The 26,586-nt window shown below is 55.5% G+C and overlaps 1 protein-coding gene and 1 long non-coding RNA gene across 4 annotated transcripts in view; both read right to left on the minus strand.

The window, feature by feature from the left end:
- Positions 1–26,586, minus strand: part of Sult4a1 (sulfotransferase family 4A member 1) — a 31,933-nt gene that overhangs the window by 2,119 nt on the left and 3,228 nt on the right. The window contains exons 2-6 of the mRNA XM_020174184.2: positions 13,011–13,141; positions 11,496–11,576; positions 10,494–10,620; positions 7,329–7,423; positions 1,969–2,107 (exon numbers count right to left, since the gene is read on the minus strand). Coding sequence (XP_020029773.1) covers positions 1,969–2,107; positions 7,329–7,423; positions 10,494–10,620; positions 11,496–11,576; positions 13,011–13,141 — 573 coding nt within the window. The remainder of the gene's footprint in view (positions 1–1,968; positions 2,108–7,328; positions 7,424–10,493; positions 10,621–11,495; positions 11,577–13,010; positions 13,142–26,586) is intronic.
- On the minus strand, positions 13,151–17,203 carry LOC141425859 (uncharacterized). Of its 3 annotated transcripts, none has more exons than XR_012451027.1 (3): positions 16,797–17,203; positions 15,692–15,975; positions 13,151–15,125 (listed from the first exon to the last, which is right to left on the minus strand). It is a non-coding gene; the product is annotated as an uncharacterized lncRNA (long non-coding RNA). The 3 variants fall into 3 exon arrangements; XR_012451025.1 differs by having other exon boundaries at positions 13,151–14,020; positions 14,540–15,125; positions 15,692–17,203; XR_012451026.1 differs by having other exon boundaries at positions 13,151–13,737; positions 13,862–15,125; positions 15,692–17,203.

Here is a 26,586-nt window from a genome sequence, read left to right on the forward strand (position 1 = left end):
CATCAAAACCAGGCCTCCTCCTGGCACTGCTCTTGGCACAGGCTGAGGTACAGATGCCAGGCTACAGTGGTTTAGGAAGGCTTGGGGGAAAAAGAGAACCAAGCATGCTGACAGAAGCCACAGACCCCATGTTCCTTGTTAACTACAACATCCTTGGTGAGCTGGGTCTGAGAGCAACGAGGACTCTGAAAGTCAGGAGTGGGGATTCTGAACTTCCCCCGCCACAGAGCAGTGCCATGGCTGCTTCCAAGAAGCACGTTGGGGGTCACATCACTCCTTTACAATTCTTTCGCCTCTGAGGCCGGAACTCTGATGTCTCCAGCAGTGTCCCAACACAATGGGATTTTTCTCTTTGGTAATACAAGCTATCAGTGTTGGAGAGGTGAAAAAAATGGTTCTGGTAACCTTCTAATGATACCAAAGTGACAAAATTAGAAGCTTCTAGACAAATCAGACTAAAAATATATTTTTCCACAATTATTTTTCTCAGCTGAGCTCGTCGGGGGAGTCACCCACCTGGTTTAGGGTTTGGAATCAAGACAATTTATGGTGTGATATGAACCAAGTGTAAGCATGCAGCTGGCTCCCCAAGCCCCTGCATCCTCACCACCTCAAGGAGATCTTCTGAGCACAGAGGCAATGTGCTAAAAGGAAACAAAACCACAGAACTGAAATAAAGCAAACCAAGGCAGACAATGGAAAGCAAACAGCTCCGAGGAGCACGCAGGCAGCCGCACATTCTCCACACACCACCACGCAGCAGCCAAAGGTGCTCCAGAGAGGTCATGGCCAAGGATAACACAACACAGCAAACAAAACTAAAAATGGCAAATAAATTTTAAATAATAAATACTTGTGAGGATGCAGCCAGGAAATACACTGCAAGGCATTTTGGTCTGGTTCATGTTTTCCTATAAGAGCAGACTGCTCAGCCTTCACGAGCAAGGCCCTGTGCACTTGATCCTCAGACGGTCCATTGGCCGACTGGCCTGTTTTTAGAGGCAGGACAAGAAGCTATGGACAGAAGTTCCATCTGGGCAACAGTCAGGCTGCAATCAGAGATAGCCCCTGTGTTCCCCACACTGGGTACTTCCTGCTCCTTCTCACACAGGCTGCAGGAGACCCAGCCACAGTTCTGGAACCTCCCCTCAAATTTCCTTACCACCAGGAATTCCCATTTCACACCACTAGGAACTGACTTTAGGCCTACAACGCCACATGTCCACGAGAGCCATACTTACCAGGAGGGGGCTCAGATGGCACAGCTGCTGCCCTGGGGTTTGCCCTGAGGGCTGCAATGCCCAAGCTCCCCACCACCCATGTGTCTTTAAGGGCAGAGAGAGTGGCCCAGTAGAACTGGATGACTCCTACCTAGAATCTCCCCCATCCCCAATGGCTGCATGCCCACCAACTGCTACCTGCTGCACAGGCAAGCACTGGCCACCTTCATGGGTGCCCTGCCCTGTCTACACATACTGGCCTGGACCAAGGCTGGGACACTCCTCATCTGCTCTGCCTGCACCCAGAAGTGCTGTCTGGGTGAAGGAAGGAGGAGGGCATGTCCTCACGTGGGAACCATATTCCTGGCCCATTCAGCTCGCTCTCCCACACACCAGCCGAAAGCTGAGAAATCCTTTGACCTTCCCTGGGCTTTGAAAGTTCACAGCACCCAAGCCCTGCCTGGATCTGCTCTGTGGGGTATTTGATTTTGGCCACCAGGAAAGGTTCTGCTTGGACACATCTTGCCCACAGAGCCTGCACTGGCCTCCTTGAGCTGCAACACTAAGTGCCAAATTACAGGTGCTGGTGGTGGGGGGGCACCACTGTGCCATGAGTACCGTGCCATCAACAGGCACCAGCTGCACAGGGAGAAAACGATCCTGAAAGACCAAGGCTACAGACAAGGAGAGGACTGAGGACCCCCGACAGGGAGAGCCTGGTGGAGTAAGAAGGGAAGGAGACACTCACCCCGACCCACAGGCAGGGCCTCAGCATTGCAGCACTGGTCCACCAGCTGGTGGCAGTGCTCAATCAGGGACTCCAGCTGGGCCTTGTCACAGGACACACCCAGAAATCTGGCCAGCTGCTCCACCATGGTCACCAGGTCCTGGAAGACAAGGACAGAGAGCGGAGCAGCCCATGAGAGGCGGTGCCTTTTCCCGGACACCTGTGCCAGGCTAAGCACCCACTCAGGGCTGCTCACGCCCAGCATACCCACTTCCATCCTTACTGCTCCAGACGGGTTGGGTTGTCTGGACTACCTGAGGGCACTGGGCTCTCAAGCTGCAGTCACAGCCACAGCACCTGAGCTCCATCCCCAGTACTGCAACATTCTCCTGCCACCCAGCCTCTGGGATCTATGACCCTGGAAGCCTAGCAGACCCCTCAGGCCCAGGCCAGCCCATCTACCCCACAGGGCAGCCTGAAAGAAGTGCTAGCTATCTTTGAGGGTGAAGCATCACAGACTACCACAGTCCTGAGGGGTACACCTTGCTCTCTACACCTGCTCTGCTCTCTGCAGCCACCATTTCCTCCCTGGGAGATACTGAGGCATCTCCTAGTCCCAAGGAGAACCCTGAGCTGTCACCTGTGAGTCCCCAGCACTGGCAGCTGTCTTGGTTGCACACTAGGGAAATACTACAGGCAGTTTCCTCTGGAAGGCTTAGAAAGCAGATTCCCAACTGAAGCCCCTGGGAGGTCTACAGTAAAGACACCTGCCTAGGTTCATTTCCCAAACCTTAGTGGGAAACACTCGGTTAACGGCGGCCCAAGCGTCCACTACTCACTGGATTCCCAGAGCATCAATCTGGAGGACTTGACCCTGGGCCCCATTCCTGCCTCTAGGATTCCTGCCTCCCTGGGGCAGGTGGGACTTGGCATAGGGGGATTACATGGGCAAAGGATATCAGAGCGTGAGCAAAGGCATCAAAGGGACCATGGCCACTTGCCCTGCCACTATTTAAAAGGAAAAAGGAGCAAGAGGGAGAAAAACAAAATCTGGCCCTCAGAGGGGCTGCCACAGGGCAGGGCCACAGCTGGCCAATAAAACATGGAGAGCTGGAGTGGCCCACAGGACGGGGGCAGTCCTGTGATGGGACAGCTCGGCACGCATACACATCCATCTGCGGGAGAACAACTCTGCACCCAGCTGCACTCTGGGACACTGATCGGTGGCCACGAAGCCAAGTCTGGAATCGGGCGGCATTGCTGCTCGCCCACTCTGGACCACTTGCTCCATCCTCACAGCTGCGCTTCCCCTGTGGCTAGGGGCTGAAAGGAGCACTCACCCTGGGGTCTGTGGCAATAAGCTCAAGCCCTGTGACTCAGCAGTGTTTGGGATCAGGCGCCACTGTCAAGGGAACCTCAGGGACTGGTAGGAACCCCAACATGACCACAAGGGTGAATGGAAAAGAATGAGATGCCAGTGCACCTGGGGCACCTATGGGCACAGCCCATAGCCCAGGGAGGACTGGCGAGCAGCAGTGGGATGGCTGAGGCAGTAAGGAGCAAGTGCTCTGGCCCTACAGACTTCCACTAAACAACAGAGAACAGCCCTGGAGACGCCCATGTTCACCCAAGGGCCCTTCATCTCCACCAGACACCCCAGACAAGACTGAGGTCTCTGAAAACAGAAGAAACTCATGGGTTAGAAGTTAATGCTGCAGAGTGCAGTGGTCCCTGTGGTGCTGCAAGCCTGGTCTCAGTGTGGTGGCCCTGGAATCTTTCAAAGGCAGGAAGTAAGAAGGTAACTGAGGCACTGCTGTGGAGGCAAAGGGTGCAGTGCTGGTAGGACCCCATTTAGTTCTCACAAAAGGGCAGTTGTGACAGAACAAGTCTGAACCCTGAACCTCTGGCTTCCTGTCACACCATGTGACCTCTCCCTCTCACGTGTCTACTGTCATGATGCCATCCTCCCACAGCACTGTGGGGGTGGGTGACACCATCTCTCCACTTAGAGGCCCAGGGGTCATGACTTTGGCCTGAGTAGTTCAAGTCCAGTATCCAGGTCACTCCCCAGAACCACAGCCTCACAGAGGTCCATCCACAGCAGAGCCAGGCATGGCCCACACATCCCTCCACCACACCAACCTCAACCTGAGAGGTGGGCAGGACAGGGCCAGAAGGCTAAGCCATGCCTCATGGTGCATCTGGCCTTTGTTCCAGCAAAGTTGCATGACCACTGGCCTGCTTCCTCATCTACAGCATAGGCCATGGTGAGGATTCACCAGGGGAATGCTAGAGGCAGCACTACAGGGCAGCAGGTGCACACAGGCTCTTTCCTGTACAAAGAAGATGTATATCTGCCTGGCAGATGTGCGATCACCTGGTTGCCAGGCAGGCAGGACCTGGCCTGCTGGGGTCACAGGACTTAGGGCTCAGGTGCCCAAGGAGGTGCAGAGAAAGCCAGGAACTATTTAGCAAATGTCAGGCCATGCCCTACCTCCAGCACAGATATCCTTCTGTGGTTCTTTCCACAGTCGAGTCTCTAACCAGCAAACCTCCTATGGGTGTGGGGTGAAACACAGGCTAGCAGTTGATGCCTGTTACTCTCCCTGCACTTCCACAGGGGGCAGCCTGGGCATCCTGCCAGGAGGCAGTGGCCCTCTGCAAAGGTGAGCCCAGGACACAGGCCCTCACCCTTTTCTGGTACAGTGTGCACCCAGAAAATGGCCACTGCCCCCAAATTCACAGGCTCAGCCCAGAGTACTGCAGGAGGGGACAGGTAAGGGCAGGGACAGAGAGGCAGGTGGGTACCACACCAGTGACAAGAGTCCCCTCCGTGGGCTCAGGAACCACTGCCACTCCAGTGCTGGGGTCCCACATGTGACTTCCTCACCTCCACCCTGTGTCCCCTCCCTCCACAGTCCCTATAGATCTCTAGAGTGAAATTCAAATCCACTCAGGCCTCTACCTCACTAATGTTGCTTCTAGTCCATCCCCGATTCCTGCTTCACCCCCACTAACCTGGACTCCTCCAAACACAGCAGGCAACATGCCCGGCTGCTCAGTCCTGGTCTGCCTGGTGCTGCACCCCCCCATATGATGTGTGAGCCTGGCTCTTCCACAGTCCAAGAGGTAGACTGTGTGTGTTCAAGGATTGTACCAACTGGTCAGGAGCACAGCTTCCTGTGTTCCAGTGGCTTGGTCAGCACAGCCCCTTGACTCTCTGTGCCTCAGACTTCTTCTGGAAATGGAGGTAAGGATTTTCATCTTGCAGGTCACTCACTCATTCAACAAACATTGAGGGCAATTCATGTGTCAGATGATGATTTAAGAGCATGAACAAGACAGAACAATGCCCCACCCCAATGGAATGTGTTAGAACACTAAGTAAAATGAAGACACAATAAAATACACTAAAGATCATAAATATTTTGAAGAACAATGAAGACTGAAGTGCTGGGGTCGGGGGGTGAGGGAGTCCTGCTGTTGGGGTGGCCTATAAGCAAACCCAAAAGAGGTGAGAGGGCAACTCATAAGAGTATCTGAAGAACATTCTGGATGGGTCAGAGAAAACACAGAAAGCTTAAAACAGAAGCTGGTGGGACAGGTTCGAGGATCAGCAAGAAGTCAGCATGAGCTAAAATGCCCAGACAGCCAGGTGTAGCACACACCTGTAATCCCACCAACTCAGGAAGCAGAGGCAGGAGGACCATTAGTTCAAGGCCAATCCAGGCAAAGTTAGCAAAGACTTTCTCAAAAGCAAAATACAAACAAAGGCTGAGGGCATGACTCAAGTGAGACAAGGCTTGCCTAGCAAGAAGGGGGCCCTGGGTTCAATCTCCAGTACTTCAAAAAAAAAAAAAAAAAAAAGTCCTGGACCATGGCAGTTATGGGGTCTGACCATTACCCAGAGCACCATGGGCTGAGGAAGGCATGATCTCAGTCTTAGTGCCACTGGTGCAGCTGCTGTGCTGAGAAGACTCGATGGACAGCCGGGTGGGGGGGAAGGCTGCTCAGGCACATGCTGCAGTAATCCAGGCTGGAGAGGAGGACGCAGATCAGATCGACCTGTAGAACTGGGCATAAACCATCAAGTCAGCATCACCAGGCAAAGGCAGGGCCCAGGGGACTTGGAAATAGATAAGAGGGTGTACGAGAGAGGCATCTGGATGACTGAAGGATTTTTGCCTGAGTGCTGCTTGAGGGTGGGGTTGGCCGCATGACCTCAGAGGGAGCAGCTAAGGACTTGACGGACAACGTTCAGGGCCGGGTTTGGATGTGCTAAGTCTATGACCTCCCGCAGAAACGTGTCTGGAAGGGTCCACAGCTGGCCCGATGAGCCGCAGAGTAACCACAATATTCCGAGCCCAGCAAATGGATGAGACCACAGGGGAGTGAGCAGGTGAAAAGATGAGGGACAAGGCTGAGGACCGAGGCCTGGGGCACGTGGCCATCTATGGTCAGGGAGAAGAGGACAACCAGTAACAGAGACACAGCAGTCCAGGATAGGGTGGTGCTCTGGCAGCCCAGGGAAGGAAGTCACATGCCACCAGAAGGCTAGGTGATGGGAGCCCAACCACCAACCGCTCGCTTTAGCAACATGGAGATCACTGGGACGATGACAGGGCAGCCTGGGAGCAGCAGGGCAAGGGAGTAGAGTTTGAGGGACTGATATGAGGACGAGGATGAGAGGGGTTGGGGGTGCAGTGAAGACCAGGGAAAGACTCCAGAGGAAGGGCAGTCAAGGCCAGGTTTGTTGCTCGCCTGTTTCAAGAAAGGAGAACTTCTGTGTGGTCCTCTGCAACAGACACAGACCCTGCCGGGAAGATGTGGCTGACCTGAGAATGTGACGATGCTCACACTGCTCCCGCCCCGGCACCTGCACGGGTTGAATGGCTGTGCCTTTGACAGTGACAAATCCTCGTTCCTCCTGGACATGGAGCCCTTGGGCCCAGGAGAAGCCTGCTCCACATGTCCACGCTCCTGCCCAGCCAGGCCGCATGCCCACACGAGCTCACCTTCTTCCCGGAGTCACTGAAAACCTACACCCAGGGCTGTCAGCAGCCTGAGAACCACCACGAAGGCAAAGGGCGTTAGCCATCCCAGCACTCAGCTCAGGCTGGCCCCCAATGGAAGTGGAGCTGGGGCAATGGTGAGACTCACCGGTGTCTACTTCCATGGCTAAGGCAGGAAAACCAATGAGCTCGCAGGCTTTCTCCAGCACCACACCACATCAGCCAACCCAGAACCTACCCTGCAGAACAGACCAGGGCAGAGGCCAGAGCACAGCCCCAGACCTAGGCCCAGGAAGACTCCTCTGGATCCCACTGCAGCCGTCACAGGCAACTCCACACCCTGGGACAGTGGCTTCCGGTGGCACTCACCCGGTGCATGTCTTCGTACTTGAGGAAAAGCACGTTTGCATCCATGCGGTGCTCCCAGAACTCCTGCACGTGCTCGAACCAGGAGCCATAGCCCACTGCGGAGACAGCCAGGTGCACAGCTGGTGAGGGTAGGGCCCAGGCGAGGCCGTGCCCCTGCCCCTCTCGGGCTGCCCTCCTGCCCACAGTGATGAGGTAACAAAGAGCAAGTTCAGAGCACAGCGGCCACTGGAGCAGGTCTCTCCTGCCAGCAGCCCTCACCCCACTCACGCCTGGGATCTGACCGGCAGTGAGGGCTCTGAGGACGGGTATGCACAGAACTAGGAGGGGACCTCAAGAGTGCCTGCCACTTCACCACTTACCAAGTAATCAAGGGGAAGACACCAATGTCCAGAGGAGCCAGGACACGGGGCCAGTCTGAGTTGCCAATGGGAAAGGATGGCATGTGGGAGGCTCTAGGATAGTTCTAGAAAGCGAGGCCCTGCTACATGAATCCTGGGTGAACCCAGGAGTTCCTAATAAAAGCAGAGATCTGAAGATTGGTGGGAGCTCTGTGCTGACAGGTGAGTAGCACCCCAGCTACACCACAGCCCTGTTCGGCCTGAATGCTTCCGGTTTGGGCTGGGTGCATGGTGACCACTGAAGGGCTCACCATTGTCTGCAGAATGTGTCACAATGTTCTTAGTGACAAGGTCCAATATGTACTCACCTCCCCAGCTGAGCTGCCTGGCCCTGCAGGGTTCTGCACCACACTCCCCTGTGGTACACAGAGGTGGGTCTCAGCAAGATGCTTACACAGGGTGAAACCCTGAGCAACCAAGCAACAGAAAAGGGCCCAGCTGCACGAGAAGCACCTGTCAGAAGTGGGGTCCAGAGGTTCCTCTGCTGGGCCCCAACCTCCAGGCCACCCAAAGCTTCCCACGGTCAGAGCTAAGCTTGGTGCAATAGCACACCCTGGACAGACCCAGCCAACCTTTGAAATCTCTGCTAAGAAAACCTGCTCCTTTACAAAGAGTGGAGTCCTGGAAAGGGCAGTGACTTGCCCAAGTCACAACGAGTCACAGGAACTTGGACAGGGAGACCCAGGTCACCTGACTCCATCTGTTGGCTGGAACTCAGTACAGGTAGACTAGATCCTGGAGCAGGAGTAGCCAGATGGTCCGGGGAAGGGAGGAGAGGAGGTCAGAGCAGCAGGAAGGGAGGGGAGGGAAAATGCCCCAATTGTGACGGAAGGCACCAGACTTCCAGAGAGCTCAGGCCCACCACGCCACATGGAGACTGCCTTGGAAGACCAAAAGCCCCATCAGCTGTGGACCTGGGGCACTGGGACAAAGGGAAGGATGCATGTGGCCAGGTGGGGAGTGAGCCTTCACCCCCAAGCCTCTCCAGGGAGGCCTCTCCTTTCTCCCCAAACCACTCACTCTGCATGGGGATGGTGAACCCACTCATGCAGGGGGTGTGAGAAATCACAGCTCACCAGAGCCCCAGCTAGGGAGAGGCCCCCTGTGAGCACGGCCCTACACGGCACTTCAGTGCAGCGTTCACAGAGTGTCCTCCACACTGCACGTTGTCACGGTGCCCTTGTCCACATGTCAGGGCTCCTAGCCACAACAACCCCCACGCTGCACATGTCATCTGGCCTGAGTATCCCTGGAGCCTCAGGCCACAGGATCTTCCCCCAAACATCCCATCTTCACCACATGACGCCCTCCACCCTATCTACTGGAAATTGTTCACCTTAGTACTCGCTGTGCCATCAGCCTCTGCCTCCTTTACTTCCTCAGGCCAGGAGGAAAAGGCCTGTGTCCCTAGGTTTGCACACCAGCTGGGGTCCCTGAGCTTGCAAGAATGATATGTGGCATCACACAGTATCTGCTTTGTTGGGAGCCAGCTCGTGTGGCTCTGAACTCTGGGTGGGGGGACAGGGAGGACTGTGTCAGGACAACTTTTAATAGCAATGACTGAACACACAGCAGTCTGAACTTGGGAGACTCCTGCTGTCACTATTGTAGTCCCCATGCATCTATAGGGCAGGGGTGTGCTGGGACAGAAGGGAATGACAGTGATGTTAGGAGTCAGACACTTGGGATGCCCAGCAGACTGTGAGAGGTGCTCTACAGTAGGGAGGCTGGTGAAGCAGTCTGGGAAAAGGCCTGGGCGGGCGTGGAGTGCTCAGGGAGCAGGCGATTGTGCAGGGTGTCCGACTGGGCTCAGCCAAAGCAAAGACTGCACAGGAAACAGAATCACTGGGGGCCTCTAGGCCCTTGTGGGTTTAAACTGCCAGCAGCCGAGCACTGTGCTAAGCATGCTACACTAACAGGGGTCTCATCTCCCACAAGGCTAGGACTGGCAGCTCCGAGCCGCTGCCTCCATCCCCATTCAGGCCTTTACATTCCTGGATCCGCTTGCAGCCTTGTCCTGATTGTACAGCCCATATTGACAGCCTCCTCGCAGGACCCCTAAAACCCACTCAAGAAGTGGCCAGCATTTCTTCAGCTGGAAGTAAAACAGGAAATTATTTTCAGCCCTGGGTCCAGAACAGTCTCGGTGCTGATTTAAAGTGACCCACTTCCGGACATCTGGGTGAATGCTCCACACTGCCCACTTGCTGGCTGAGGACACCCACAGGTGTCATGGGAGAAGACAGAAATAGAACACCTAACATCATTTGGAAAAGACAAATGAAGAGAAGCAGGGTCCTAAGATCCCCGCTTTGTTGGGAGAGCAGCACAATGGGGTGACGAGGCCTCACTGCCCCCTGGGAAGGGGCAATCAGGAAGAATGCAGGGCTCTCTGCCCAACACACCCAGCTCCCCTAAGCATGCCCCACCCTATCATCTGCCTGTCCCTGAAGGCCATGTGACTGTCGCACCTAGCTGCTTCACTCTGGCCTCCACCCCTAACAGCAGTGACGCTGGGCCTCTGGGTTCCTGGTTTCCACTCTTCCCTTGTTCAGAGCAGGCAGAAAGGAGAGAGGCTCGACTAGGGACCTTTTAGGATGGAGAGTAGAGACCTGCAGTTCTGTGGACCTGCTCTGCCATAACCCCACTCTAGGATTCCGGACAAGTGCTATCACCCCCAGAGGCAGTGTCTCCATGTCCTGGGGGGAATGCAGGCCCAGTTGCAGGTTACCATGGGAGCCGTGAGACTGCAGGCAGAAGCACTTACACTTGTCATTCATAAACCTCCGGCAGAACTCCTGGAAGGTGCCGCGGTAGCTCATGGTCCTCAGAGAGCGGTGGAACTGGTAGTACGACACTACCAGGTCCTTGGGGTTACGAGCCATGTAGATGACCTGCGGAGACAGAGTGGGGTCAGACTCTACCCTGCCAAGGCAGCCCCTGCAAGCTTGGCTAGCCCACTGCTGGCTCCCTTGTTCTGAACTCACTCTCTTTCCAGTATCGGGGACCCACACATCCTCCCTCACTCTGACTGTGTTAGGTGACATGTGCTCTGGCCCATAAGCAGCTTTGCCAGGAAAAGCACCTGAGTAACTTTTTGTACCTCTGTCCTCTAGAACTACTTGAAAGTCAGCAGAGGACAGCAAAGCTTCGATCTGATCTGATACTGCTGATGAAAACCTCAGGATCCGTGTGACTAGGGGAAACAAAACCATCAACACTTGATCTTAGCCAAAATACCATCAAGAAGTGAAAGCAGCGGCAAGCACTATCCTCCCTCAGGTCACAGAGGTACTCAACCATGAGGGGGAAACCCCTAGAAGAGTGGATAAAATGTGCTGGGCCCGGTGGCTCACAGCTGTAATCCCAGCCACTTGGAAGGCAGAGATCACGAGAATCCCAATCACCTCTGGTGGTGGCGAGCACTTATCATCCCAGCCAGGCAGGAAGCTACAGGTAAGTAGATCACTTTCTAAGGCCAGGCCCCGGGCAAAAGTAGGACAGACCTTACCTGAAAAATAACTAAAGCAAAAAGGCTAGGGGAATGGCTCAAGTGGTGAAGTGCCTGCCTAGCAAGAGTGAAGCGCTGAGTTCGAATCCAAGTAAAATGCTGGAGACATGATGCAGACTGACTCTCTAAGGACCTTCACAGGCTGAAGTCCTCAGGAAGAGCCCCAAGCCAGTGGGCAGTGCAGCCTGCGGTGTCTACACAGGCCTCAGGCTTTCCTTACTGGAGGATTAGGGGTGGGGAGGAGATGGGGCAGGTTACCTTGGAGTCCCCATTGTGGAGGTCAGAGGGCAAGAAGCGGTAGGGGAGGTGGCTCTTGATGAGGCGGGGGGACGTCAGTTCCTGCAGACAGAAGAGGGTTCTAAGAGGAGGCACATCTGTCACTGTGGTCTCCTCATAGGGCCAACAAGACCAAGAAGAGAGGACCCTGGATCAAGTAGGACCCAGCACATCCCCTGACCACCTTCTAACCCGAGACCTCTGGTGACCTAACACAGCCTGTCCTCAGTCTGAGGGTGAACCTCTCATAGCCACGGGGGTTGATGGAGAAACCTGGGAGCCACTGATCTGGTCTGGAGTCCAAGGAAGGACCCACAAGGGCCAGCAGAGAAAGCTCAAAGCACAGGCTGAGGAGGCACCTCAAAACCACCATGGCACCAGCCTGATGCTCTGCTGCTTCTCCTGGCCTTTGGACCCTTCTCACATAGCAGCCAGGCTGGCCCTGTGAAGCATCTCTGGCATTCCACTCCTGTGCTCAGACTCGCTTCCCCACTGCCCTCCCCTGCACCCACAGCCTCCCCTGACTCTCCAGCCTCCCAGGCCACCATGCCACAGCCCAGGGCCTTCCTGCTGCTTAGGACAAGCCAGGCCCCTTGGGCCACAGGATCTTAGTGCCCACTTCTTCCTCTACACCTTCCTCACATACCCCCACTGAGAGGCCAGCCCCATCCCTTAAAGATCTGCCCCCCTCTAGCACTGACTACTGTTTAACCATGACAAATTTCTGTCATGTGAGGTGATGGCCTGATGCTATCAGTTCACTGCTGCACCCAACACCAGGCACAGTGTGTAAGCGCTCAACACACTCTGAGTGATTCATGTCAGAAGCAATGTGACAGAGCATGGGGGACGGACAGCGGAGTGAGCTCAAGAGGCCAGGGTACAGCCAGAGACCAGCTCACCCTCGGCAGGGCCCACAGAGAGATCTCCTGCCATGACACAGGGGATGAGGGCCCTCAGAGTTGTATTCCACAATGTTCTGCTCTAGTGGAAGAGCAGGCGGGCATGTCCAGGGCTGTGGCTCTGGCCCACTCAGTGGCCCACACAGAGAGTGAACTAAAGAGGAAGCAGAGTGGGCAGAGAGGAGAGAAATCCCTGTACCTCAGAGCAGCAGAATCCACAGGACTTGAGGATGATACTCACCAAATACTTAATGCAAACGCATCCTCTCCAGCTCCCTGGACAGGTGGGGTAGGTGGAGGGAGGCCAGGGGCCTCCTTCCCACTAGCAGTCCCTCAGCCTGTGCACCCCCAGCCACTCACTTCCTCCCACCTCACAGATTCCCCACCCTGACAGTCATCCTATCTTGACCAGTCCCAGGTCACACCATGGCTGAAGCCCATCAGTTTCTCTCACCTGGCTATGGTACCATCTGGGAGCCTACTATTGTCCCCAGCCACAGAGTCCCATGAGCCCCTTCAGAAGCACCTGCCTCTCATCAGCCGAGGTCGCAGACGCCCTGCCCCGATGGGGGCTGGCAGGGCGGGCAGGCAGTACCTTGATGATGTCCAGGCCTGGCTGCGGGTACTCCAGCACCGGTAGCTGCTCATCAATGTTCATCAGGCCGATCTCATCTGGGTCGGCTCCCTGGCTCACCAGGTAGACCACCTCCTGCAGTAGGCTTGTGCCTGGGGAGAGAAGGTAAGGACAGGTGCTCAGAAGATGCTGGGCCAGCTCTGCACTCAGGGTGACATCTGCTGCCCACAAAGGGGGCTGAGGGCCCCAGGGAGCAAGCTAAGTATGATAAAAGGGTACTAGGCCAGGTGCAAGATCTGAGGCCGAGCCCCATCTCTGCTGGGTGACCTGTGAAGAAGTATTCTCTCTGACTCAGTGGGCAGGATGTTTGGAGAAGGGAACAAGATGGCACCTGTTACTCGGGGCTCATGGGCTGTCACTCACCGAGGTCGCTCTCAACCCTGGGGCCTCCAGGAGCTGAACTTTTCGGCTGATGCAGGAGTGACCAGGGCTGCTCAGTACCTACTAAAGCTAAACACACACATGGCCTAGGATCCTGGGCACACCCTGAGGGAAATAAGCCCAGGCTGGCTTTCCAAGACCTTCATCAAAGATGGTATCCCATGCCAATGGCACTTGCCATGATGGTTTCCTTTGCTTGAGGGTTGAGGCGAAACTGAGCTATGTGGCAGGTGAGGCCAGAGGCTATGAGGGAAGATTAGTGGCTCAGAGAACACAGGAAGGGAAGTCTTGTGTCATGAACTTGATCCTGGTGGGAGTTATGTGGAAGCATGTGTGTTACTCTCAGTTAAAGAGTTAAAGAGAGAACCCAACCCTGCCTGCAAAGGCCTCCCCAAAACTGCAAGGAGACACCTCCAAGGCCAAGAACAGACCTGAGGTCCACGCCTTGCCCATGCATGGGCAGGGAGGGGCCCATCAGGAACATGGGTGCTCTCAGTCACTGGTGAGACCTGCTGACCAACTCCTCCTCCTCCTCACCAGACAGCAACACAGTACGGACAGGACCCCTGTGTGATTCGGGGACCATCCCTCTGGGACAAACAGCACATTTCAGACTCAGATTCCATCGCCCCAACCTACAGCCCTTCCACAGCTTCCCACTGTCACTAATGAGGCCCAGGCACAGCCATCACGGTTTGAGTTCCCCACAGCCCAGCCTCAGCCTCACAGGCAGCCTTGGGCCCCCTCCCCCACAGGCCTGTCTCCCTGCGACATACTGCTCTCTCCTCCTGCCATGCCAGGACAGCATATGGCCGGAGCGCTCAGAATTTCCTAGAGACAGGAAGAGCAGGGGCTCTGCGTGCAGTGGGCAGTGGGCAGCCATACACACGCTGCCTTGGGCATACGGTCCTGCTTGAGTCCCTACAGCCAGGGGGACCCCAAGCCAATCAGCTGGGACCAAAGGGGCTGGTCAGAGAGAGGGAAGTAGCTCATCCTCCAGCCCTGTGGGTTCACACTCCCAGCACCCAGAGCAGCACCTGGACTCACTAAGCCTCGCCATCCTGTCATCACCTCCCATGAGCTCGCAGAACGAGCAGGGCGCAGCTTACACACTGTCCCTTCACTGCGGAGGCACAGTCCCTGGTGCTGGTGGCTCCTCTTGGGCAGCGGAGAGTACAGCTCTGGCACCCTCCTCAGATGGCCTCACCCACTCCAACCACAGGCAGGTTTCACAGGGCCTCAGTAGGCTGGCTCCAGGTCACAGCTGGTGAAGTCTGGGCCATGGCCCAGGCCACATCACTCCAGCAAGCGAAACAGCAGGCAGACTCACCAGTGCACAGCCTTCTGCCTACTACATGCCTTAGCAAGTCCCGTTGACCCCACCAGCTGCATGAGCAACCAGGGCTGATCCTGGCCAACACTATCCTCACTCATGGCTGACCCACTTCCTGCAAGGGCTCTACACCATGCTCTGTACCGCCCAGAACCCACCCTCCACTCTGCTTTCAACATAGTGGCATGATTCAAACACAGACGACAGGTACATCCACAAAGACCTCCAGATAGCTTCTCGCTCCCCACAGCCAAGATGAAGCTTTAAGCTGAGTGTGGTAGCACACGGCTATGGGAACAGCACTCCGGGCTGAGGCAGAAGGATCCCAAGTTCCAGGCCAGCCTGGGCCACACAGTGAGACCCTTTCTCAAAAAAAAAAAGAAAGTAAGTAAGGCCTTACTCAGCCTGCCAGGCCCCACCTTCCCTTCCCTCCCTCCTTCCTCTATGCATCTATTCAGAGGTCACCTATCGTCCTTCACTCTGTTCCACTGTCCCCATCCCTCAGGTACAGTGCACATTCCTTCCTGTGCCCCAGGATAGGGGCTATTGTGTCCGGTCTTGGTTGGAGTGGGAGAGCCAGGATTCCCAAGTGCTCCATCCATTCTCTCATGACCCAGCATGTCCCAAAGGACCCTCCCATGACCTGGGGTGTGGACACCACCACCCCATTTAAACAGGAGACTCTGAATACCAAAATGTGGTGTGGTTGGCCCACACCTTTCTCCTGATGAGGACATCCACCCCACAGATCAGGGCAACTGCACCCTTACAGAACAGAGCACCTAAAATGAGCCCTTCCCAGTGCCACTCTAGGTATCTATTTTTAGTGCCTCCAGCCCCACAGGCCGATGCCCAGGTGGACCTTCTCTGCACACTAAAGCCTCTCCATCGATACCAACCACTGTCATTCTACAAATCCCACGCTCACCTCATTAAACATTCATGTCAGAAGACTCGGTCTCCAGGAGCCTCCAGGAAGCTCCTTCCTGAGCTGACCAGGCCCCTCGCCCCTGTCCAGTGGCCTCTCTCCAGCCCCCGCCACGGCCCTTTGCTGCCTGAGCACCTCTCGGAGGTGCCGCCCTTCTCCAGCTTCTGGTGTTACCAACGGGTCAACAGGGACAGCCGAGAGCCTGCCTGGCACCAGGCAGAGAAGGCGATGCACAGGAAAAGAACAGGGAGCAGGTCCTGCCCTCCCGAGGCAGCTGGCAGGACCTGACAAAGTGACCAGAGAAAAGATAGACTAGAGATGTTGATGACACCTATGGATCACTCGGCCCATCCACATGGGCTTCTGAGCAGCCTGAACCAAAGACCCAATCGCAGGCTTCAGGATCAAGCACCGAGTTCTGCAGGGGCTTCTGCCAGGCACCACAGGGGCCTCCCACTGCTGTCTTTCCATCCCCAATGCCACATCTCAGTTCCATCCCCCAACTGGTACCTCTGCCCTGCCCCTATGACCTCTCCACCCACCCCAGGCAGCCCTCTGTTAAGGGCTCTTGTTGTCCCAGCCTCGAAACCCTGCCCAACCCCTAGTCTCCTCTCTCCACCCGCTCTGAGCTCCAGCAGGTCTCCACCTCCACCACAGCTCAGCAGCCCAAGGCCTCCAACCAGCAGCCATTTCGGGGCCAAGGGACTTGACCTGAGGGTCACTGCCCCCAGAAGCCTTCCCCGACACCCCACATCTTGGTCAGTCCTGTACTTACTGTCCTATGCGTCACATGGTGCCTGGCTGGGGGCAGGCTCAGGGAAGGTAGGGGGCTGGTCTCACTCAGACCCACTCTAAGTTCTGGAGGTCAGAAGTGCTGACCCGGAGGTGTGGGCGCAGCTCTCCACTCCAGAGACTCTGGAGGACAGCCTCTGTCCTCTGCTCTCTCCTCCCCATCCTCTAGCCCTGTAAGAGGCACCCACTCGCCCACCACCTACTTGGCAAGCCTGTGCCAAGGGTCACCACTGAGGGTCACCCAAAGGGTAGAGGAGAGACACCATCCCTGCCTCTCCGACAAGCAACAGTGGAAGGGTCACCGATGACCTACTCAGAGAGAAGAAACTCAGTGAACAGCAACTCCAGGCACACAGATTCTGAGTGTCATGGCACGGAACCACCAACGGCAACTGCCCTCATCTGAGAGCACGCCATCAGACCCGGAATACGGGGCCAGCCTCATGCTCCTGCTTGCGGCCTCAGGAGACAAGTACTTCTGTCATCCACAAGGCAACAAATGCAGGGTGGAGGCTGCAATCCAGGGTCAGAGCTGGAAAGTGGGGGCCCACGTTCCAACACGCCTGGGGAGCAGAGCAGCAGTGGGAGTGGGAGTCCTAGGGAGGCTGCAGGACCAGGACGCATAGGGCAGGGGCTTGGTGGCTGCGGCCAGGCTGCTGCAGACAAGGGAGGCCCTGCAGAGAACCAGCCCTGCGGCCACCAGCCAGCCTGATGCCAGGGGATCCACCTGCAGGAGAGAAGAGCAGACTAGCACAGGCCACGCTCTGCAGCTCTGCACACCCACGGGCTTGGTGTGGCCACCACAGTGTGCTGCCGACGGGGTCCCCGCTGAGTGGCAAGGGTTCAGCTCCAGGGTGGATGGCAGTGCTCTGGGACCTGGGATCTGGGATGCAGACCACAGAAGTCCCTGGAGCTCAAGGGTGGAACTGTCTAGGAATCCAGGAACAGTCTGTTGACACCACCCATGGAAGCCGGCAAAACCTCTCCAGAATTCCAAGGTCAGAATGAATCAGAGTACGGTCAGAGCCTCCAGGATACTGGGGCTTGGGCCTTTGGTTTTCACTTACAACATTTACCAAAGTCACACTACCACCTAGTTTTAAAAACCAGAGTCCTGTGGGGTGCTTAACATAAAATCCCAGATCCACCTGGGCAGGCTGCGGGTGGGACTCAGCTGCAGAGCCCCTGTGAGGCCCATCCCAGCACCACAAGAAGATCTGTATTCCCCTCCCTACCTGAGTCCCACTCCCCAGAAAAACCCTTGGGTAATTCTACAAAATGTCATTTCAAGACCTGTGTGGATCACACAACCTTCTGACCTTTGACAGGGAGGTGAGGACGTAGCCCGGCGCTCCCTGCCCCAGCTTCTCGCCTCCCAATAATCACAGCAGGCTCAGGACGCAGGGCAGCTCTGATCCAGTGCTCGGGCGAGTGTACACACAGGGCTCGCACATCCTGCCCCGGACAGCGCCTTGGCTTTCCTGCGTAGATAACATCTTTGCTAGCTTCCTTGGTTTTCTACATAGCTGTTAATAATTCAGCTCCAACACAACCCCCTCAGCGGAGCCAAAGACGCCGACACTTGCCCGTCATGGTGGCCCCTTATCCAGTGACGGGTGCCAAGCCCCCCAGCGGCTGTCTGAAGGTGGATATACTTTCCTACACACACCCCTATATTGATATGAAATAAATTATAAGTTAGGCACAGTAAGACATCAACAATGACTACAAATGAAAGAGTAATTACAATAACACACTGTAATAAAGTTCTATCTTAATCCCCGTTTGCACTGTAGTAATATCTTCAGACTGTGAATAAAGTCGGGGGGGGCACTGTACTTTTTGGGGATGCACCCCCCACTCCCTGGCTCTCCCTCAGTGAAAAGCTGCACGGCTGTCTGCCTGGGACCTCCCTCCTCAGCAGAAGCACCGTGTCCTCACCTGGGCCCCTCCTCCCGTGCGCCTCCAGTGACACGGACCATGACCACAGCGTCTCTTTCCACTGCACGCCTCCTGATGGAGGTCTCTTCCTTCCAATCTTTTTTTTTTTTTTTTGCAGCACTGGAGTTTGAACTCAGGGCCTTACACTTGCTAATACTTGAGCCCACCCCCACCGCTTTTTGCCTTAGTTACTTTTCAAGGTGTTTTTGGCAAGGGCCAGCCTTAGTCCTCAATCCTACCTACAGCCTCCACATGACTGAGATGGCAGAAACACACCGCCATTCCCAGCTTATTGATTGAGAGGGTGTCTTGCTACCTTTTTGCCTGGGCCAGCCTTAAACCACTATTCTCCCAATGTTTGCCTCCTTTGTAGCAGAGATAATAGCTGTAAGCTGCTGCACCCAGCAGCTCTGTCTCCTCACTGCCAATGCTACTGCTGAGAATCCTTGGGTCCACTTCCAGGTCTTTATTGAGGCCTACTGCCATCCCTCTTGGGGGCTCCAGTAGCTTCCCACCTCCATTGCTTTTTTGTTTGTTTTGGATTTATTTTGTTGGCAGTAATGATGACCAAACCCACGGCCTTGGCTTGCAAGGGCTCCACCAGCCCTTTTGTTTGTATTTTATTGAGATGGGGGTTTCATTAACTTTGCCAGGGCTGCCCTTGAACTTGACAGCCTCCTGCCTCCACCTCCACAGTAGCTGGGATTACAGGCATGTGTCACCACACCTGGCTCGTATCTCAGTTTTGAAAGTTCCCAGCAGGAGCTTCAGTGTGATCTTTTACTTACTTGGTAGGCCAGACACTGGGTGGGGAGGAGGTTTAATCCAGCTCATGTCCTTCTGGTTTTCTCATCTTCTTGCCCGTTTGTCATCACTTTGTAAAAATGTTCTACTTCCTGAGACATCTCCTCAGCTTGACCACCCAGCCCTCACCACCAAGAGCTTTGAATCCGGACTGTCAGATCTTCCCTCCTCCTGAGTCCCTGTGACTCCAGTTCCGCTCATTATTGAGGGTACAGAGCATCAGAACAGGCAGCATGGGTGTGTAGCCTCCTCCTGCTCCCAGAACTGTCACTCGGCACTCCTGTCAGCACTTGGTCTCATTGTCACAGACAGACCCGGTGGCCTGGATCTCTCTCAGCTGACAGTGGGAAGCAGGAGGCACCCCTGTGCAGGAGGACGGGTCTCGGTGTCTGTGTGTGCATGTACACATGTATGCACGTGTGTGTGTGTGTGTAAACTGCCCCACCTGGCCACTGCCACAGGGTGGACCTATCATTCCATTCCATGTGGGTCTATAATATTCCATACAGGTCCTTTTTTGGAGTCAGTGTCTCCAGAAGCTACCTCCAACCTCCATCGGGAGCAGGAGCAAGGGCCGGGCATCCTAGGAGCCGAGGAGAGGAGGGGCCGGGAAGCCACCCCTTTAGAGAACAGCACCACACAACCCTACTTCTGGGGAGGCATGGCATCTAGCCTCCACCTGCGCTCTGCTCCCCACATCCACAGCCTCTCAGCATCAGGGTCCCCAGAGGAAATCTGTTGTCAAATCGCCACACTGAGGCAGCCCCTCATCAATCCCAGAGCACTGCAGAGGGAACTGGGCCTGCCCTGCTATGATCCCCCATCCAAGGGCATTCCAGTTCTCTGTCTCAGAGTCAGTCACCACCTGGCCACCCACACTGACTTCCCAAGCCTCTCCTTGCCAGTTCTCAGGGTTCAGAGCTTTCTGCTCATTTTAATGAGGGTTCAAGAGCAAGCAAAGAGGAGTGTGTGTTCCATCTGCCACATGGACTTGCCCACACCCACACCCAATGGGAATTCTGAAAGCCCTCACGTCTATGAGGTGCAGCCAGCATCCTTCAGCCTGTTCAGAACAGCAGCAGCCAGGCTGTGAAGCACAGCCCAGCAAGCCTGGGCCCCACAGAGTGACTCCTGGGGGACAGGGCCTGGTCCTCACGGGGAACTGAGATGCCTCCAGGTCAGGACCTGCCCCGGAAAGGAGAAGGCACACCTTCCCCAGCAGTCCTGTCCTGGGAGCCTCCACCCACACTCGCTCTAGGCTTTCGAAACAGCCAGTCCAGGATGTGCAGAGGAAGATGGCAGGCTAAAGAGGAACGGTTGCTCCTGGTCTCCAAGCTGGCTACTGGATGGCGGTGCTGGGGCCAGAGCCTAGCTCACAGCGCCTGCCTGGCACACGAAAATGCTAACAGACACTTCAATGACACCAACACCAAAGAAAACACTTACACAGCTGTAACGTGACCCGCTAATGACTTCCTACGAGTCTCACAACACCACCCCAGTCACTATCCCCATGTCATCTTACCCATGAAGAAACAGGCCAGCGGGGAACTGTCCACACTACAACAGCCAGCATGCCACAAGCCTAGCACCCAAAACTGTCTTCAGAACCAGAGTGCTTCACACACACACACAGACAAGAACACACACACTTGCACGCACGCACACAGACAGATGCAGATCTGCATTGTGTACACACCCCCACATGCATATTCATTGCACATATACAAACCACATGCACACACCCCCAGCCTCACAAAACAAGTGAGCAACAAACCCAAGGCCACACACCAGGTGGTGTCACCTCCAGACTAGAATTGTGACCATGCCCTCCAAACTCAGCTGGGGACTGAACAAGGGTAAGGTGGGAGACACTAGGCCCCATCCCACCAGTAACAGTGGCCCTGGAAGACACCGTGGCTATGGGGCCCCACCGGACACTAAGAGGAAACAGCCTCGGTCAGCGAGTGTGACTCCCTCTTTCTGTTGAGGTGATGCCAATGTCTCTGGTGTCCTTGGTCACGGGTGCTCTGGCAGCCCTGGCTAGCTGCTGCCCGTCTGGTGACTCAGAACCAAGAACCTACATCCCAGCCCAGCCCTGGCAAGGACTCTGAGAGGCATGAAAAGGTCACCACTTCTCTGTGCCTCAGTTTGCCCAGAGTGGAATTCTGGACTTGCCATTCTCTGGCTCCTGGGACCGCAGAGGTGAACACACACCTGAGTGCACACAGCCCCACCATAAAGTAGCAGGTGCCAAGGGGGCAGCTGGAAGCAGAGTGCGGGACCCTACCCAGTCACCCGAAAGAATACCGCAAAAGGTCAGAGAAGGCACTCTGAAATAACAGGGCAAGGAGAACCCTAAGGACCAGAGGGGACAGCACGGGCTGCACTAGGGCCTGGGAAGGTCTGTAGCCCAGGGCAGGCAGGCCCCTGGGCCTCTCCCATAAAGACCCTGCTATGGCTCTGGCATCAGCAGGCGACCTGCCATGGTCAGCATACACCTCTGCACATTTCTGTTGTCCTTCGGCACTCCACCACTGCCAAGACGCATGTTCCTAGGCCAGCCTGCAAATCCCAGAAGCTACAGAAAAGCCAGAGCAGTGCAGCGGAGCCAGTCACCTGCAGCTGTGTGTGAGCCTGCACGCCCAAAACCAGCTTACAAAGAACCAGAACCTTGCCCCAAATTAAAGGCCAGACGGAGATCATTACCCCAGCCCCTGCTCTTGCAGAGCCTGCCCCTGTACCTCATGGGGCAGAAGGTCCCCCATGCATAAGGGCTTCTGACCTGCAGGGCCTGAGCCTGCTTGGCCATGAGGGGCGGGCTGAGAGTGAAGGGAGCCAGGTCTCTTGCCCAAGGGAAGGCTCCTGACCTGTGCTCACCCCATCTCTCCAGTGACCCCACAGGCTGAGCCCAGGAGCCCAGAGGCACCTCTTTCCTGGCTCCTGCCCCCATGGCTGGCTGAAGTCACCCCTCCTTACCAGTGGGACCACTTTGTAGCACCCCAGCCTCCACTCCAGGCCTGGGGTTCAGGAGGCCTGATGTGGACAGCTGCTTGTCACTGCTGTGAGGAAAGCAGTCTTTTTCTATCAAAGTGTGTCGCCAGCTTAGCTGCTTGCAGTTCCAGGTGCTTGTTCACTGAGCTCCGCTTTGCACTGAAGTGACTACCTACCCTACCCCCAAATTCCAAGTGTAGCGTTAGCCAACTGCAAGCAGATTGTGCACCCGAACTCAACCGATCTGAGTAAAGGGGCAGGGTCCACAGCCTCAGGAATAAAAATGCAGACCTATGGCCGTTCCTCATGCTTGCTGTGCCCGTGCACCTGTGCACCCTTCTGCAGAAGTAACTTTTGCCTTGCTCAGACAATTCTCTGTTTCTGTGTCTTCAGTTGTGACCCCGGTGTCTTCAGGGGTCTTGCTTCTGACACTGCCCAAGGGCTGGGCATGGATCATACACACTCCCTCGCATAGGGACCCACCTATGAGAGGAGGGCACCCAGGGGAATCCACGCAGTTGACTGAGAATCGCCCTGTGGGCCATGTCCGCACCGAAAGCAACTGTGGTGGTGATGAGGCACCACGCCAGCCAAGGCCCACTGCTGGCACCTGAAGCCAGGCCCAGCCAGTTTTCTTTCGGTGCCTCAGTTCCTCCCCATAAAATGGTCTATTTCCCAGGATAATGGGAGGCCAGGCAAGATGACACACCAAGAAGGGAGACCTCACAGGTGCCAGCTGCCCAGCCTCCAGTCCTGCCAGTGGTAGGCTCAGGACACCCAGAAGACTCCGGCTGACTGCAGCCTAGCCAAACTCACGGGAGAGGCTAACAGGGTACGACGCTCCGGGAGCCACACCGTGCCAGTGCCTTAGGACCCTGGGGACCTCAAGGACTAAGTGTAGAAAACGCTGTTCCCACGTGAATAAGGAGGACCACGTAACTACAAGATGCTGGCTTCACTCAACCAAGGGGCGAGAACCCCAGGAAAGATGGGCCCCTCCTGAGAGGCCAGCCGGGAGGAGGAGGAGGCCGAGAAGTCTGGGGCCTGCGGGTGGGTAGGAATTCAGGTAAAATGTTCTGCAGGAAGAGGAAAGCTCTGCCCCTCCCTCCTCCCCAGAGGACAAGTGACAGGCATGGGGGAGGAGGTGTCATGACACAACCCAGGCTCCAGTGAACACCACTGTAGGTAGAGAAGGAAAAAAGGAGAAACAAAATACCACCCTTACAACAAAAGTAGGCAACCCCTGGGAACCCTGCTACTACAGTTCCCAAATGCTGGAGAAGGAACAAGAAACTGTCCTGCACAAGACATGCCATCAAGAGAGTCTGGCACCATCTAGAGGAGGGTAGGGTCCCTAAGAAAGCCCCAGAGAGCAGGAGCAGAGTGAGGAAGGACAGGGCCCCAGACCCTCCCCTCCAGCTAGGGAACAGGAGGCACAGATGATGGTGCCCATGGGAGAAGGGGGGAATTAGATGAGAAAAATGTTTCTGGGGTTCAGACGTACAAGGCCCAAATCTGAAGGAAGAGCAGAACACTGAGAAAAACCCTCTGAAATCTTGGCCTCTGAATTAAGTAGAAGGTGTGGTCGCCAAGCCAACCAGAGCAACAACAGGACCAAAGCAGCCCAGAGAAACTCAACCCCCATTCTAATGGCCTAGCAGGAAAAGGCAAACTCAGTCCCAAGCCCACATCTGAACAACCTTAGCCTCCCCTGTCCAACCCACTGGGTCCAGCAATCAAAGGCACTGCTCCCAAAAAAGATCAAGAAGAAACTGTCTGACAGTCAGGAGACAAAGCAACCTACAGAACCAGACTCAGGGAGTTAAAAATAAGTCTGACTAGTGTGTAAAAGGCTTTCATGGAAAAGGTGGACAACATGCATGGACAGATGGGATGCTTCAGCTGGGAACTGGAAGTGCTAGACAGAAAAAGAAAACCACAGCAAGAGACACACACGCTCAGCAGCAGACTCCACAAAGTGGAAGAAAGAACCAGGGAGGCCAAAGACCCGAGGGTAGGAATTCCCCAAACTGAGACACAAAAGAAAAGAGTGAGAAAGCAGACAGACCCTTCAAGAGCTGCAGGGCAACTCCGAATGTCTAACATCATGTGGATGAGAACTCAAAAGGCAGGAAAGATGGGGCAGGAGAAGTACCTGAAGAGACAATGGTCAAGAATTTTTCCAAAATCGTGAAAACCATCACGCCACAGATCTGGGAAGCCCAGAGAACCCCAAGCGGGATAATTAGCCAAAAAACAAAAGCAAAGCCTGCACACATCACATTTATTCAAAGCCCTGAAAAACCAGAGGTAAAGAGAAACATTTGCAGCCAGAGGGAGAAGACACACGGCACAGAGCGAAAGAGAAGTAGAGCCAGTTCATCCTGAGTGAACTGGGTTGTCCAGAACTACACGAGCCAGAAGACATGCACTGCAGGGGGGCCCGGAAAGGAGGCTTAGTCCTAAAGAGGCTCAGTCCCACGGTTAACCACAGTGAAGTTCTGAAGATGGGACGTCCTCATCAGATAACAAGAGCACTAAGTGAAGAGAAAAGAAGAGAGGGAGGAAGCAACACACTAGACAGAAGGACCAAAGACCCAGAAGCAAGAAATAACACCACATTCAGCTAGTTGCAGAAAGCCGGGGAGCAGAGAGGTAGAACAGGTAAAATGCAAATCAGAGGGGCAGGCCAAGAAATTTAATGCTGCCTGAAGGCAATGGGGAGCCACAGAGAACCAAGTCAGACTTAGGATTCCAAGATCACTTTAGCTATGGAGTCAAAGACAAACGGGAGGCCACTGCAATGCTCCAGGGGTTGGAGGGAGAATCCCAAGACGGTGGAGAGCTGGAGGTGTAGACAGATGTGAGTGCTTCCCAGGGAGAAGCAGCCATGGAAACCAGTAACCTAGCATGATTGGGGGTGGAGTCGCTGTCTAGGAGGAACAGGAAATGAGGAAACCAAAAAGGAAATGACCACAAGGGTCATTGGTGCTGGGGAGCAAACGTGGAGAAGGGCAGCTAGGGTCAGGGTCAAGGTCAGGGTCAGCCATCCCACCTGGTCCTCCTGAATGACCCCTTCGTGCTGAGCCTGAGCCTCCTCCTCCCCAGCCTATCATTCACCACGCTCCCGAAGGCCCTGTCCCAGCACTGTGATACCCACACAAAGAGAGGACAGTGTGTAGCCTGGGGCAGTGCACTGCAAGCCTCCTCCAAGACCCAGATGAATCTCTCGGTTCTACGCCCTCACGCTTCATGAGAAAACAGGTGCAAGGAGACCAGGCAGCCCACAGTGATGGGAAAAACCTGGCCCAGATGCTCCAGCGCAGGGAGCACTCGCTCAGCAGCGATGGGCTTCCTGCCTCCATCAGTGAGAAGAGATCTGGGCACCTCAGGACTGGCTGGGCCAGAGGGAAAGGCAGCTCAGGAAGGGCGGGCCAGGACCCTTCTGAAGAAGCCGATCCCTCATGACGTTAGCAATGATTAGCAGCAACCTGTGAGCAAGGTCAAGGCAGCGACTGCCATCAGAGCAACCACGTGCAGGGACACCACTGGACACCACAGCTGTCCTGGGACCAAAAGAATGAAAATGAGAGTGAGGGACCATGACGGAGGACAGAGGTGCATGGAAAGAACCTCCTCAGAAGGCACAATGGGGTCCCAGGATCTGGGTCAATAGAACCACGGGCACCGATGGGGCTGTCCCACCCCAACCAGCCAACACCCAAGACTGAAGCCATGTGTGGCTGGCTAGCAACTGCCACCGGGGTTTCTGCTCTACCTCACTTTAACTCATTATGCTCACATGGCTCCCTGTGGAGAGAGATACCTTCAGGGGACAGGGCAGTCCTGACCTGTCACCTGAGCTAAAGTGTCAAAAAACACAGCAAATCTACCAGCCATGCAGCGCTAGAGAAGGCCAAGCCCTGATGCCCACCACTGGCCCCACAGAAGCTCCAGCCCCAGAGGCCCAGCTTCCCCATCAGTGGTGAGTGGGCAAGGCACTCCCAGCTCTCGGTGTGACCCCTGGGATTATGACCTCCTAGAGCTGGACACTGGAAATCCAAGGTGCCTTCCCATGGGAGGGACAGCTGTTGGGCCTGGCCACTCTCCCTCATGCCAGCACCAGCCGTGTGTCTCCGTGGCACAGCCACCAACTGCCAGGACCTCTGTCGTCCAGGGCCTCCATCTCCCAGCTCCTAGAAAAGCAACTGTCCCAGCAGCTATGAGGAAGGGCAGGCTGGCACAGCCTGAGTGGACTACAGGACTGCTCACTCCCAGGCTATGTGTCGGGGTGGTACAGTAATGTCACCTCCCTCTGGGGAAACCATGGCTCCAAGGGGTCTGTCATCTGCCAGGGTCACCGA

The sequence above is a fragment of the Castor canadensis genome, chromosome 8 (assembly GCF_047511655.1).
Source record: "Castor canadensis chromosome 8, mCasCan1.hap1v2, whole genome shotgun sequence".
Classification (NCBI taxonomy): domain Eukaryota; kingdom Metazoa; phylum Chordata; class Mammalia; order Rodentia; family Castoridae; genus Castor; species Castor canadensis.